At 44.2% G+C, this 15404-nt stretch overlaps 1 protein-coding gene across 1 annotated transcript in view; it reads left to right on the top strand.

Moving 5' to 3' along the window:
• Pdlim1 (PDZ and LIM domain 1) overlaps window positions 1-15404 on the top strand; it is a 48163-nt gene that overhangs the window by 19548 nt on the left and 13211 nt on the right. Inside the window, exons 2-4 of the mRNA XM_031390229.1 lie at window positions 464-615; window positions 2915-2999; window positions 7437-7630. Coding sequence (XP_031246089.1) covers window positions 464-615; window positions 2915-2999; window positions 7437-7630 — 431 coding nt within the window. The remainder of the gene's footprint in view (window positions 1-463; window positions 616-2914; window positions 3000-7436; window positions 7631-15404) is intronic.

The following is a 15404-nucleotide window of genomic DNA, read 5'->3' as shown; positions in this document are numbered from 1 at the left end:
GGCCACACCTCCTCCAACAAGGCCACACCTCCTCCAACAAGGCCACACCTCCTCCAACAAGGCCACACGTCCTCCAACAAGGCCACGCCTCCTCCAAGACCACACCTCCTCCAACAAGGCCACGCCTCCTATTAGTGCCACTTCCCATGGAACAAGCATATTTTAATCATCACATATATACACTTTCTTGCGCATTACTCTCCCTGCTCTTCCTCTTTTTCATCCTTCCAAGGTTTTGCTATATATCCGAGGCTGTCCTCAAACACACTGTGTAGCTCATGCTAGCCTCAAATTTTCTCCCACTTCAGAGTCCCCCAGACTTGGGATTACAGGTGTGTAGCATCATGCCAAACTCTCTCTTTCCATGCTTTGCTCTTTATCAGTGAGTACTTAACAGTGGTATTTACTTATTGGTTTTCCTGGACCCAAATAGTAACGGATGTGCTAACCCCTCTGTTGCTAGGTCACTCCTGGAAGCAAGGCTGCTATAGCTAATTTATGTATTGGAGATTTAATCATGGCCATTGATGGAGAAGATACCAGCAGTATGACACACTTGGAAGCTCAGAACAAAATCAAGGGCTGCGTAGACAACATGACGCTCACGGTATCCAGGTGAGGCTGTGGAAATACTTAGTTCATTCCTAATAGACTGGAAGCTGCTTGTGGATGGGCCTGTACCTCCTCCCCACCCTCCCTCCATCTCAGAAGCCCCTGCACTCCCCCAGTTCTGTGCTATGTATGATGAAAGCACACCAGGTGTGCGACTTTGGATTTTGAGGTTGCTCCTTTCTTCTGTCCTGTGCACAGGACTTCTTATTTCTTGCTGGTTTATCATTCGTCAGCCTCTTTCTGTTAAGTCACCACACTTTGATTTGATCAGACACAACTAATGAAAATCTTGAGGAGGTTAAAATGTGTTAGACACTGTTAAGGCATAATGAAATGCAAATGTCTTCCTGAGGTTCTCTGAGTATCATTTCCTTCCAAGGACCCAAGAAGTAGGGGGCGTTGCATCCTGAGATCACAGCTGCTGTTAGATAAAGTGCCAAGTGTAACTTAAGGTGCACGACGGGGAAAGGAGTACAGACACTGAGCAGACAGCTCAGGAAAGCACCTTGGAAGCTGTAATTAGGGTAGAATTTCCATTCACCTTTCACTTGGTCGTGGAAGGAGCCCTAGGAAGCCAACACGTCAGGAGTGATTGGTGCAGCTTTGAGTGGCTTCCTAGTTCCTGTTGGATCAAGTTCAGGCTCTGTTTGCTGGGTGAACCTGCTTTATTTAATGGCTCACCAACCTTCGCTTTTATTGCTCTTCATCATGTTCTCCTCTGTCAAGTACACTTTGTGATCTTTTTTTCCCCCTCTGTCTTGTGCTATAGGATTGTTAGACAGACCAAGACTGGATGAACAATATGAGAATATTTTGTTCCCTCCAGAGCCCTACTAACTCTGCGAGGTGAACCATTTCTTTATGACTCCTTCAAAAGCACATAGGCCCTTTGTTCTTGTCTCTTGTTCTATCTAGCTCAGCCCACGTCCTCTCTCCCTCAAACTCATGTTCAGGTCATTCACGCATTTATTCATAGGGTCATTGATTCTTTTTTTTTTTAAATTTACTTGCCAACAAATTATACGGGTGTGCCTTATAATTGTCTGTCACTGGTTACTGTGACAAACACAAAGTAAAGTATAAATATTCCCTACCTTGAAGAGATAAAGCTCCAAGCTAATGAAACCTGGAACTGATTCATAAATACATTGGTAATATGGTCTAGGTTAGGTGTTTAAGTTAAGTCCTAGTTTTTTCCTCCTAGCCCCATACTCCCAGAAATAAGATCTAGACTCAAAATATATTTTCAAATACCTTGGCCACATAGCTAGGCTCTGTTTTGATTAGCTATAACTTAAATATCCTATGTATTCTAGCCTACATTCTGCCATGTGGCTGGTTACCTGTGCTCAGATACGATGGGTTCACTTGTCACATCTCCCCAGGAAATTTTCCTGCCTCTTTCTATCCCAGAATTCTTTCTCCTCCTGATGTCCCACTTTCTATTCCCTGCCTAAGCCATTGGCCATAGGCTTTTTAATTGACAGGTGATGCACCCATACAACACACAATATGTTCTCTACAGTTAGGAACACTGAGCCAGGATAGAGTTGACATCTATCCTTGAATTGAGGTGGCAGCATGAGGCAGGCGTAGCAAGTCAGAGGAGCCTGGTGGCTATGTCAGTTCCAAAGACCGTAATGAGGGAGGCTGAGGGCTTAGCATGGAAAATCCCTTCAGGCTGTGTGTAGGAGCCATTTAACGTGGATGCCATCTAATTGATCAGTAGGACGTAGGTCTGATGGCAAGGTTCAAGTTCAGAGGGTAGAAGTTAAAGCAAAGGGGATGTTTTTCCTCATTTGCTTTTAGTGTGTAAGGTTGTTTTTTGGTGTCCATGGGGGTTGGTCCCCAGAATTGTTTCGGATATCAAAATCTGCGACTACTCAAGTCCCTTCTGGACAAAGCAGTGTAGTACTTGTACATACTCTCTGTGTATCTTCCTGCAGTCTTTTAAGTCATTAGATATTACAGGATACCTGTAATATCTAATGCAATGTAAATGCTATGCCCATGACTGCTATACCTTAAGACTAAGACAAGGGGAGAAGTCTGTACATGTTCAGTACAGAGGCAGAGCTTGCCTGCAGTTGCCTGAATCTAAGCAGAACCTGTAGAGACAGAGGTTGAACTGGACTCTTTATTTAACATGAATGAGACAGCAGCTTTAGGCTGGGGCTATGGCTCAGTGGTGGAGCACTTGCTTGACTGACGTTTGTGAGATGTTGAGTTGGATCATCGACACTGCAAAGTAGAATGAAATGAAAGAACAGAGGGGAACAACAGCTTTGTTCATCTGTTGCAGGTCTGAACAGAAGATTTGGTCTCCTCTAGTGACCGAGGAGGGGAAACGTCATCCCTACAAGATGAATTTAGCATCAGAACCCCAAGTAAGTACTTGCTTATCTTTGCCACTCCTCTGCCAGCTACTTTCCTGCTTGGGCATTGTTTAGCTAGCCTCTGTTTTTCCTGAACTGGAGGTCTGGGGATAAAGTGGCCAGGAGAGGCCTCCACTGTCATTGCTGGGATCTGGCTTCAGTTCAGTTCTTCCCGTAAGGGAAACTGTCAGAGGAAAGGGCTGGAAAACCCCAGGGCAGGGACATGGCCTGCAACGGAGTGAGAAGGAGTAGGAAGGCAGGCAATGGGAGAAAGGGAGAGACGCCTTCCTGCAAAAAGAATTGGTAGGACTCTACTGAATCCTGAGAGCTAGCTCAGCTCTTACAGATTAGATACAGAAGAATCATCCTAGAGGGGAGGATGCTTTCAGGCCTGAAGCAAAGTGAAAAAGAAACACAGGGGTTTAATAAGTATTTCCTTCCCCTGTCAAAAGGGTGGAATTCTGTTTTTGTTACGGTGAAACTTGAAGAAACACATTAAAATTAGTTAAGTGAGGTGGCAGTTAATCTTGGGAAAATATAGGAAGGAGTCAGTGCATTGTTTGTTGGTCCAGTAGAATTTGCTACAACAGTAGATTGCCCTGAGAGACTATATTTACAAATGAATCTCTCGGTAGAAAGCTTATAGGTATTTTCTCCCTTAGTTGTGTCTTCTAAGTTATTTATACTGTGTGGGTACATTTTGAAGTAAATAAAAAATATTTAGAACACATTAATAAAAATGCCCATGTTGCTCACCACAAACTATGTTCTCTGTTGGATAAATGAATGAATTATTAACAGTAAGTGTGGCTGAGGAAGTAGCTTATGGGTAAAGTGTGTTCACAAAAGCACAAGGACCTGACTTTGGATTTCCAGCACCCATGTGTCAAAGCTGGGCGTGACTGTGCCTATCTGGAATACCATCAACAAGAGCTGGTTTGCCAGTTCAGCCAAAAGGCTGAGTTTCAGGTTCACTGAGTGACTCTGTGTCTAAAGCTGTGGAGAAATGATTGAGGGAGATATATCACACATCAACCCCCAGCCTCCGCATACAAGTGCACACACTCACAAGTGTACACAGGCACATACAAGTGCACCCAGACACAGGCACACACATATGCAAAACAACAACAAAACAACCATAAATAAGTTAGTAAGTAAATGGATAATATTTTTTATTTTTGCAATTTTCAAAATGGGGTTGTGATTATTATTTATTTAGCCCCAGTTGAAGGTTTGAAATTGATTTTTTTTAAATTTGAGTCACTATTTAGTTTTTTATATAGAAATAGTAATGAAAAGGTAACATAGTTATGTATAGCATAGAAATGATATGAAATTGAATTCATATGGTTCCATAGTATATATAAATTGAATGGTTGACTATAAGCCTTAATTTCTTAAGAGGGTCTCATTAAAATTTCAGAAATGTTGTTATAAATGTTCCTATTTGCAATAGCCATCATGCTAAAATGCTACATTCTTTTAGGGACCATTTTGCATCTACCCTGTTGAAGTTGACTCAAACACATTATTCTGTGTAAGCCCTATAAGGAAACTCATAAAATGTTACTCTGCAAACTGGCAGTTGTATAGGCAAGTTTAAATTATGCCAGAGTTAATTTCAGTTTTCTTGGTAGTCTAGTCATTTATTAAATTTACTATATGTGTTAAATTTTGATGTGTTAAGTTTCCACATAGTTTTATAACAAAGAGGACTGATTTTGGCTTAACTTGGTCCAAAATGGTCACTTTCCCTTGAGGCAACCATCCATATCTTGGTTTTACTTTTTCTTCAGTGCTAATATTTTGAAGATCATTTTCAGATTAAAAAATAATTGTTCAGACTACTTTAAAGGCTAGGTTGAGCGCATTTTTCTCTTCATTCTTTATTCACGCAAAAATCTTCCCACTTCCCCTTTTCCCAGGTCTTCCATTTCTGAGACGTCTGAGCTAGAGGGCAAATGGTGAGGACAGAGTCCATGGATATTGTAAAGATCTGCTCATTCACATAAAGCTAACCAACACCCCAGCTTATCTGAGGTCAACATAGTTACATACCTAGTTTGTATTTCCTCATTATTGAGTTTCCTTGGAGACCAGTAAATACAAAGCCCAAACAATGACATCATCCCTTCCAAAAGGCAAGCCCTAAATCCGCCTGCCTTCTGGAGAGACTAGAATCCGCATGGGGGTAGAAATATTTCTTTTATGTACAAACCAGATGCATTCTTGAAAGATGCTTTATAAAGCAAGAATCAAGAGTTTAAAAAAAAAAAGCCACCCCAAAGAAAAAAAACTCCACTATTCCCACAAAAGAAAACAAGGGTGGGGTAGGGGAGTGGTAGGGTGGGGAAGGTTGAGGAGTAGTTGGTCTCTGCTGAGGACCTGAGCTTGATCCCTGGGGTCCATATGGGAAGGTGAGAATGGATTCTTCTAAATTGTCCTCTGATCTATAATGTGGGCAGTAAGTAAATACATACATACATACATACATACATACATACATAACTAAGAATGTATGACATGGCATGGCTCCCCTGGACTTCTGACTGGAACTCTTTTTGTTTCTATGGGTAGAGAAGATGGATCCCATTGAGACCCTTCCCTGTTCTTCCCTGTGCTTGGTGCATAGACGTGTCACACCATGTCCTTCTGAAGAAGCTTAGAGAATTGGGCTCAGAGAGGCATAACTTGTCCATGGCCAAACAAAGTGCCAGGGAAAACTGGAGGCAAGACTAAAGAATAAGCATCCTGTGCCGCTCCCAGAATTGCTGTGGAGACAGGAGAAAGGTGCATGATGGGTGCTGTCCTGTGTCTGCCCATGCTGGAGTGATGGGGGTGAGAACCCCTGGCCTCTAATCTGAAACTCAGCTGCTGCTTTTCTCAGACAGTACTCAATGCTTTTAGGATTCCTCTGAATCAGTGCACATAAAATCACCTAACCATTCCTTATGACCTTTCTCTTCTTTAAGATCCTCTTTTGTGATTCTTTGTAGCCAGGCTTGGTAGCAGAAACAGGCAGATCTCTGTGAATTTGAAACCAGCCTGGTCTACATAGTGAGTTCCAGGACAGCTAGACTAATAGAGAGACCCTGTCTCAAAACAAAATAAAAAATAAAAAAAAATACAAGCCTCTTTATTATTTTATTATTTTATTGTTTTTTCATTATTTGTGCAGACATGGACAAACTCAACTAAACCTCACTGATTCTGACTTGAAAAAAATTTTACCAGAATAATAAAAAAGAAATCCTAAACATAAAAATGTGTTTATTTGCCTTGTACTTTAAATAGTTTCATAATGATTAAACAGTTCTCATTCATAATGCTTCCCAATTAAACACTTAAGTTTCCTTTTTTAAAAGAGAAGAAAAAGAATGATAGAAGAATTGGAATCATTCTTTTTGATCATTTGGGTGTTTAAGAAAGAAGGTGGGGTTTGGAGGAATTTTTCTTGGGAACTCAGAAAACACGTTGAACTTAGAAGGCTACACAGCTTTCGGCACTGGAAGCCAGAATTGATTTTGAGCATTGGAGCAGGGAGAACCTTGCTAACGGAGTCATCGGATAACCTGTGATTTTTCTTTTTAAAAGGAATGGTAGTTTAAAAAGTATAAGGAGGCTGTACGGTGCACATCTTTAAACCCAGCACTCTGGAGGCAGGCGCTCTGAGTTTGGGCTCAACCAGGTCTAGAAAGTAAGTTTCAGAACAGCTAGGGCTACAGAGAGAAACCCTGTCTCAAAAAGTAAAATAAAATATAAAATAAAATAAAATAAATGGTGTTTGGTTTTGGTATGTTTACACAGATGCCTAGAGAGAGGTGGTAGTTGTAATTGTTCACCAGATTTCTGGAGGTAGACCAGGGAATGAGGACATAGAAACTCAAAGTCCTTCACCCATAGGTTCTGCCTTGGACCTGGCTTCCAGAACCTTCCATCTGTGTTTTACCACAGGGAATGATAGGCCCTCGGCTGCGTTTTGCAAACACTGAGACATGTAGTCAGCAGCTGCTCCTCTTCTTACCTTCTTTCCTTGACGATCTAACCTGCTCAGGTCTGGGGAATTTATCTCTATCTTTTGACATCCAGGGCTTTGTGGTAGTCTAGGCTACCTCTCTACTTTTTCCTAACGCTTCTGGAATGTGTCCTGAAAGAATGCTTCAGCTCTGACTTGGGTACTGGTAGCCCAAGGCATGACGTGTTATCCTCCCCAGAGGTACCCAATATCAGTTCTGCTGGGTTTCGGGAAGGGCCAGAGCTGATTAGGAGGGTACGGGATTACTGATCCCTGGCTCCTTGCCTTTGTCTGAGCCCTACTGTCTGAAGCTGAAGTTTAGGCTAGACGCAGGGCTGCTGTGGCTCAGCTGGACGTTCTCCCTGTACTGTACAGGATAAGGGGCTCAGGGTCGACAGCTCCGTGATTTCTCCTCTGCTCCCTGCCTCCAGGAAGTCTTGCACATAGGAAGTGCCCACAACCGAAGTGCCATGCCATTTACTGCCTCACCTGCTCCCAGCACCCGGGTCATCACAAATCAGTACAACAACCCAACTGGCCTCTACTCATCTGAAAACATCTCTAACTTCAACAATGCCGTGGAGTCGAAGACCTCAGCCAGTGGGGAGGAGGCGAACAGCAGGCCGTAAGTAGAACCCTGGGTTTCCAGGCCAGTCCTGGGAGAGGATCTTTCCAGTACTTTCTTCTAGTGAGTTGAATGACTAAGCCTGGGGGGGGGGGGGACTTTGACACTCCCTTTACACGTGAAAAGGGTTCCTTCCCTCCTCTTTGTAGGGTTGTAGTAAAAATAAGAAAATGTGTTGCTGGTGCAGTGACTCACAGGTTTAAGTGCTTGCTGTTGAGCCTGAGAATCAGAGTTTTATCCCCAGTGCCGGTGCGCTCACGCACTCACGCACTCACGCACGCACGCACGCACACGTGCGCACGGGCGCGCGCACATACACATAAACACATGGTACGTGGGCTTGGTGGCTTGGCTGTAGTTCCAGTACTTCGGAGGTACAGACAGGGGATGTGGAACAAACAGGTTGGCCAGATTAGCTGCATGGCTGAACTCGGTTCAGTGAACAATGTAAAGAGCAATGGAAGGAGACTTTCGATGTCACCCTCGGGCCTCCACATGTGTGTGAGCACCTGTGCACCTACCCTGTGCACCTATGTATATACCCAGACCGCTGAGAGAGAGATAAGAAAGCATAGGAAATGCCCAGCACCACATTGGACACAAACAGATCTTGTAATGATGGAGGATCGTTCTTGTCCTGAGCGCTGTGGTCATCCTCAGCTTCTGGTCGTGGTCATCTTGCACAGGACCGCCATCTGTGTCCTGAGGGAGTCCTCATTGTAGAGTGTTTGGGAGGACGACTCCACGTTTCCCGGCTCTGAGCAGTACACGCAGCTGTGCAGTTGAAGCAATGCTTGCTTCCTCACCAACGTAGACCAGAAATGACAGATAAATCCTTGAAGCTACAAGTGCCCGCCCATAAGGATGAGTTCTGACCCGCGATAGAAGCTGGTTTAACAAAGAAGAGATGGGACCACAGGTGGAACCAGGCAGGCATGTCCTTGGTCACATACCTTGGTCGATGCACCTGCCTTTACCTCTCTATCTGGTCTCCTGTTTCTTCCAGCAGAGGGGCCTAAATTTGTTCAGTCCCCAACTCTTTGGGAGCAGGAGTCCCCAACTCTTTTTTACACACTGCAGCCACCCATGGCAAGGGTATGATGGTGTTAAGTTAGGAGGGTGAGGAGTTCATTAGGACTCATATGCATGAAGATGGGCCTGCAGGGTAAGGAGCTCAGGGCAGAACTACCAGTTCAAACATAACTGAGCTGCCCTAGTAGAGCCCCAGTGCTCATGCTCTGCCCACTGGGACGGGGCTTCCAACCAGAAAGTGCCTGAAGGCCTAGGATCCCCACCTCTGCTGATTACTTTCACTGAAACAGGAATTTTTTTTTTTTAAGATTTATTTATTTATTTAATGTGTATGAGTACATGGTAGCTGTACAGATGGCTGCTCCCTCCAGCCCGCTCGCTCCGGGCCCCACTTGCTCTAGCGTAATACACTGTAGCTGTCTTCAGACACACCAGAAGAGGGTGTCAGATCTCATTATGGGTGGTTGTGAGCCACCAAGTGGTTGCTGGGATCCGAACTCAGACCTTTGGAAGAGCAGTCAGAGCTCTTACCCGCTGAGCCATCTCGCCAGTCCAGGAATTTTTTTTTTTAATCCTGAAATGACCAAGTTTTAAATGTTGGTGACTTTCAAATTTTGTTTAAAAAACGTAGTGCATTCCAAAATTATCCAACCTTTCAGGGCTTTTACTCACTCAGATTTTGTGTTAACTCCAAAAGCCCATTTTGCCATTCAGTTTCTTACCTATTCACCTTTTTTTATTTATTTTTTACTTTTATTTTATTTTATTTTTATTTTTTTTGAGACAGGGTTTTTCTGTACAGCCCTGGCTGTCCTGGAACTCACTCTGTAGACCAAGCTGGCCTCGAACTCAGAAATCTGCCTGCCTCTGCCTCCCAAGTGCTGGGATTAAAGGCATGCACCACCATGCCAGGCCCTATTCACCTTTATTAATCTGTCCACATTTTAGCTCATTTTAGGTGCAAACTAAGTGTTTCAAATGCAAGTTAGGGGGATGGGGTTACAGTCCCAGGCTCCTTAACTGTTTGGAGAGCTATTGCAGGAACCCCATTGTGTTTGTAGTCTTTGGAGAGCTGTTGCAGGAACCCCATTGTGTTTGTAGTCTGGGGGGGGGGTGGGAGTCTGGGGAGAGGAAGGGGTGGGAAAGAGATGGAGGGAGGGTGGCTGATGAAGACTGACAGATCAGACAGATACCCAGACTATTGGCCATCTACTGCACACAAGTCTTTGTCCCTTATAGTGAGAGGACAGGATGGAACAGGTCTGTATGTTCTTTATAGTCTAGAGAGGCTTTGGTTTCAGAAGAGGCTGAAGGTCACTGGCTTTAATGGCAGTGGCTGGTACTACTACCTCTTACCCCAAATCATGGTTCCTGTGAGGTCTTACGTGCTGGGTAGGCTAATACCCTTCTAGGTGATTCTGGGGATGCTGGGGACACAAGGGGAAGCACCGAGTGGGACATCCTCTAAGCATCACACCCGGAAGGAGGTTTGCATGCAGCTCAGTGACCTGAACACCAAGGACCACCATTCTTGTGTTTCACTGTTTATGGTGCGTGGAGAGGCTGGGAACGTGACCCTTCCTTTACTGTCCCAGAGTGGAATGTTCCATGATCTGGATTTAATAACCCAGGAAATGACACATCCTTAATTGAAAGAACTGCTATGCACTACGAGAAGTATGCGCCTGGAAAGTATTTTTAGTGTGGCTGCCTTAGATAGTTTTCCTTCCTTAATGTCTTCTTTCTTCTCTCATGCTCCCTGGTTGCTCCCCGCCCCCTTCCTCCCCCCAATTGTCTGCTTTTGGCACGAAGGCACCGTTTCTTTGGCTGCAGCAGCCTGCGGGTCTTCATCGAGTCTCCTTGCAGATTCCCTCAGCAAAAGGGGCCCATTCTCTGTTTCAGCCCAAGCTCCTGAAGCAGGAATCTGTGAAGCAGTGGGAAGGAACCCCTGAAGCGGGAGGTGAGCTAGCTGCTGAGCCTGCCATGTTTCCTGTATAGGGATCTCTGCCTGGTGGCTTGTTTCTAGTATATTCTCAGAAACCAGAGCTAGATGATCCTGCCAACCCAGCAGGCACTCCATAACCATCCTTGCTCAGCACTAGGCCAGGAGCTGGCACACCCCTACTGTTTAGTCTGAATTTGCTGAGGTTCCAGAACTGGCTTACTACATACTTTACCTCTGAGGTCATCACCCATTCCCTGGGGCTAACACTGTGTTTTTTGTTTTTTGTTTTGAGGGGTGGTGGGAGGGATCCAAGCACTTCAGATCATTCTGCTGTGTGTGTGTGTGGCTGTCTGTCTTGTAGATCTTGGTACAGCAGCATCCCAGGCAGATCAGAGTGTCAGCATCTGGAAAGGCAGGTGAGGGTCTCCTCAACAGGCCTCCTTGCTCACAGTGACGGGGGAGACCCTCTGCTGCCTTTCCCCTCTTGGTGACTTCGACTCAGTAATCCTGTTTTGAGTACCTACTGTGTACCTGTCCTGTGAAAGAAATATTGCTAGCACCTTCGCTCATACCTCTTCAATTATGTGTAGAAGGGACCTGTTAAAATTTGGTAATGCACAGGCTACAGGCTTGTAGATAGAGTCCTAGAAAATGGCTCTGCCTCCTGACAGCCGAGTGAGTTTAGGCAGACCTTGTAAATCCTCTGAGACCCTGTCTCCTGATCTTTGAGGTGGGCTCTTAGCCACTGGTCTTTACACCAGCTTGTCAAGGGAATGCAGTACATTGTACTGGGAGAAGCTGAGGGAATGCTGGTTACTGCTGAGTTCATTGATGGGGAGAGGTCTGACTTAGCACTTCTGAGTGCCAGGGGCTCAGAGGGAAGAGTGGAAGCATAGAAGCACATTCCAGAGAAGAGTTGCCTTGGCCTAGGGTAAACTTCTTTCTCCCCCGCAGTCATTGCCTAAGTTCAGCTATCAGTACCCCTGACCAGCATCCCTCGGAGGAGATGGCTCTTTCATGCCATAAATGATTGAGCTTCCATAACCCTCATAGAAATCTCAGAGTACTAGGTCTCCCAAATCATGTTCGTGGTATTTCCTAAACACCCTGGTGGCAGATTTCCTAGCAAGTGCAGTGGAGATAAAGGATTCATTGCTACCTATTCAAAATGTAGCAGGGGACTGATAATGCAAAGTTTTCACTTTAGTAGTTCTGGTATCTTGTTAATCACAGCTGATTCTTCAGTCCCAGTTAACCAAAACCACAGAATCTTCACAATCAAAATAGCAACAGCCCTGATAGAGTCTTTAATCTTCCCTCTGAAATTTCACAAGACAGGCTTCCGTCTTCTGCACTGTTCTCAACATTGACTTCCAAGCTCCTACAGAACATCCCACAGAGCTCTTAAACAACCAGTGGCTCTTCTAGCCCAAAGTTCCAAAGTCCTTCCACAGTCCTCCCCAAAACCTGGTCAGGTTGTCTCAGGAATACCCCACTATGCTGGTACAAATTTGTCTTAGTCAGGGTTTCTATTCCTGCACAAACATCATGACCAAGAAGCAAGTTGGGAAGGAAAGGGTTTATTCAGCTTACACTTTCCACACTGCTGTTGATCACCAGAGGAAGTCAGGACTGGAAGTCAAACAGGTCAGGAAGCAGGAGCTGATGCAGAGGCCATGGAGGGATGTTCCTTACTGGCTTGCTTAGCCCAGCATAGTTGGGAGTAGGATCAGAAGGCCTCCAGCAGGAAGGCTGCTTGTCTCTGTAGCTGATGTGCCTGTACCTCAGAGAACTGACTGACTGGACTCTCGGTGTTCTCCTTTCTCCTGATATCCAGAGTTATTCCTCAATTCTTTTTTTTTTTTTCTTAAAGATATACTTATTTATTTTCTGTATATGAGTACACTGTAGTTGTCTTCAGACACACCGAAGAGGGCATCAGATCCCATTACAGATGGTTGTGAGCCACCATGTGGGTGCTGGGAATTGAACTCAGGTCCTCTTATTTATTATGATGATGATGATGATGCTGATGCTGATGCTGATGCTGATGTAACTAAGCTGTGACATCTGAAAACGAGTTCTTATTTTCTAGGACTTGAAACGTGAAGGATTTTTTTCTGCTTCAGCTCACTCCTGGGTGTGTGTGTGTGTGTGTGTGTGTGTATGTTTGGAGACAAGGTCTCACCCCTTGGCTGCCCTGGAACTTGCTATGTATATCAAACTGGCCTTGAACTCATGGAGACCCACCTGCCTTTGTCTCCCAAGTGCTGAGATTAAAAGTATGTGTCACCTTACCCATCTTTCATCTTACTTTCTTTTAAGATTTATTTATTTTTATTCTTTGTGTATGGATGTTTTGCTGGTATATGTGTCTGAGCACCACAAGTGTGCCGTGCCTGAGGAGTCATGAAGAAGGTGCTGGGCCCCCACGGACCTGGAGTTACGGGCAGTTGTTAGTGGTCATGTGGATACTGGGAATTGAACTCTGGTCCTTTGGAAGGAGCAGTCTAAACTGAGATTATCTCTCTAGTCCCTTAGTTTGTTTTTCTTATCACGATCTTAAGACAAGAACTGAAATCTGTACCTCACTTAAAGTTAGTACTTCTATTTGAGACAAGGGATTTTAAAAGCGAGTTAAGCTTTTTCTTCTATTTAATCTTAGCTCTTGGGAGGCAGAGGGAGGTGGATCTCCGTGCGTTCAAGGCAAGTTTCAGGCTAGCTAGGTCTATACAGTGAGACTCTGTTTCAAAAGAAAAGCGTCCGAGTCTGCACTGGGATTCCAATCCTGTTGCCTCACCCACCCCTGGCCACATTCACCACACCCACATCCCTCACTGTAAAGCCTCCAGCCCACCAATCTCTCATTATTACAGTTTTGTTAGCTCAAGAATGTTTTATTAACGGAACCCTAAACTATGTAACATTCTGGGGTTTCCTCAGCATAATTCTTTGGAAAGTCATCTAGGTTTTTTTCTCTTTCTTTCTTTTTCTTATATACCAATAGGATGTTCCTTTTTTTTTTTTTTTCTTTTTAAAGTGCGGTAAAAACCGCACAACATAAAATTTACTATCGTAACCACATGTGCAACGTTATCCAACAGATCTGTTGAATTTGTTCAGCTTGAAAAACTGAAACTCTACCCCCAGTGAACAGCTTCTATTCCCCCCCCCCCAAGCCCCTGGGAGCCACTGCCCTCCTTCTTGTTGCTAAGAATTCCGATTATCCGCTCACCCAAGTGGAGTTATGCAGTGTTTGTCTTTGTTGACTGTCATACTCATAGTCCTCTTAGCATACGGCTCCAAAGCTTCACCCAGGTAGGATATGTCAGGATTTCTTCTTCTTTTTTTTGAAAGATTTATTTATTTATTTTATGTATATGCATATACTGTAGCTGTACAGATGGTTGTGAGCCTTCATGTGGTTGTTGGGAATTGAAATTTTGGACACTGTAGCTGTCTTCAGACGCACCAGAAGAGGGTATCAGATCTCACTGCGGGTGGTTGTGAGCCACCATGTGGTTGCTGGGATTTGAACTCAGGACCTTTGGAAGAACAGTCAGTGTTCTTACCTGCTGAGCCATCTCGCCAGCCCCCAGGAGTTTTTCTTTTTAAAGACTGAGTAGTATTTCATTCTTTATCACATTTTTCAAACATTCCATTTATCCACTGATAGATTTTTTTTTAGGCTTCTTTTATCCTTTTAAAGATTTCCCCTTAATGATGAAAGCTATGGGCTTTCCCACACAGGTGGAAAATGAACCAAGGATGGACATTCCACTCATTCTTTTTCTGTATCATGCCGTGGATTGTAACCAGTATAAAGGCAGGGAAGGAAGGGTCTGGCGCTAACTGTGACATCCAGCAAGAATAGACCGAGAAAACCACATAGGATATAAGATGTACATAGAATCAGGCATTGTCTCTTGATGTCTCAGTAGACATGTGAACACTGACATTATACTATACCGTTTACAGTTACTTCTCAACAGACCAGTATACAGAGAAACCGTGTCTTGAATTCCCTCCACTTCCTCCCCCTCCCAAAAAAGCCAACCAAACAACAACAACAACAACAACAACAACAAAACCAGACTAGACCTGCATTTGCCAGAGAGTGAGGAGAATAGGAGGAAGGGAGGAGGAGAAGCCAGCCAGTCTGTACAGTGCTATTGTGTGAGAGCTGTGGCTGAGTCTAGTGCCATACATCACTGTGGTGGGGATGCAGAATGAACAGAAGTACATGACATGCCTCAAAATAATGAGATGAGAAAACTGTCAATATATTCACCTTTAAAGAGTGATCAAGCTTAGCTGGGCAGTGGTGGTGCACGCCTTTAATCCCAGCACTTGGGAGGCAGAGGCAGGTGGATTTCTGAGTTTGAGGCCAGCCTGGTCTACAGAGTAAGTTCCAGGACAGCCAGGGCTACACAGAGAAACCCTGTAGAAAATAAAAAAAAAAGGGGGGGCTGGTGAGATGGCTCAGTAGGTAAGTCCTGAGTTCAAATCCCAGCAACCACATGGTGGCTCATAACCACCCAAGGATCTGACATCTGACACCCTCTTCTGGCATGTCTGAAGACAGCAACAGTGTACTTATTTATAATAATTAATTAATTAATTAATTAATAATAATAAATCTTTAAAAAGAGTGATCAAGCTTAAAAAATAAAAATCACTTCTCAGGTACATGTGGAATAATAATCTGTTAAGAGAGAGTGAGACTTGAAACACATGTTAATGAGCTTAAGACTGAAACAACAGCAATCATCTTTTCTAACTGGAATGGATTAAAAC

This window comes from Mastomys coucha, unplaced genomic scaffold (genome assembly GCF_008632895.1).
Source record: "Mastomys coucha isolate ucsf_1 unplaced genomic scaffold, UCSF_Mcou_1 pScaffold21, whole genome shotgun sequence".
NCBI classification, from domain to species: Eukaryota; Metazoa; Chordata; class Mammalia; order Rodentia; family Muridae; genus Mastomys; species Mastomys coucha.
The sequence above is the reverse complement of the archived record's forward strand: the minus strand, read 5'-3'. Positions and strand labels throughout refer to the sequence as shown.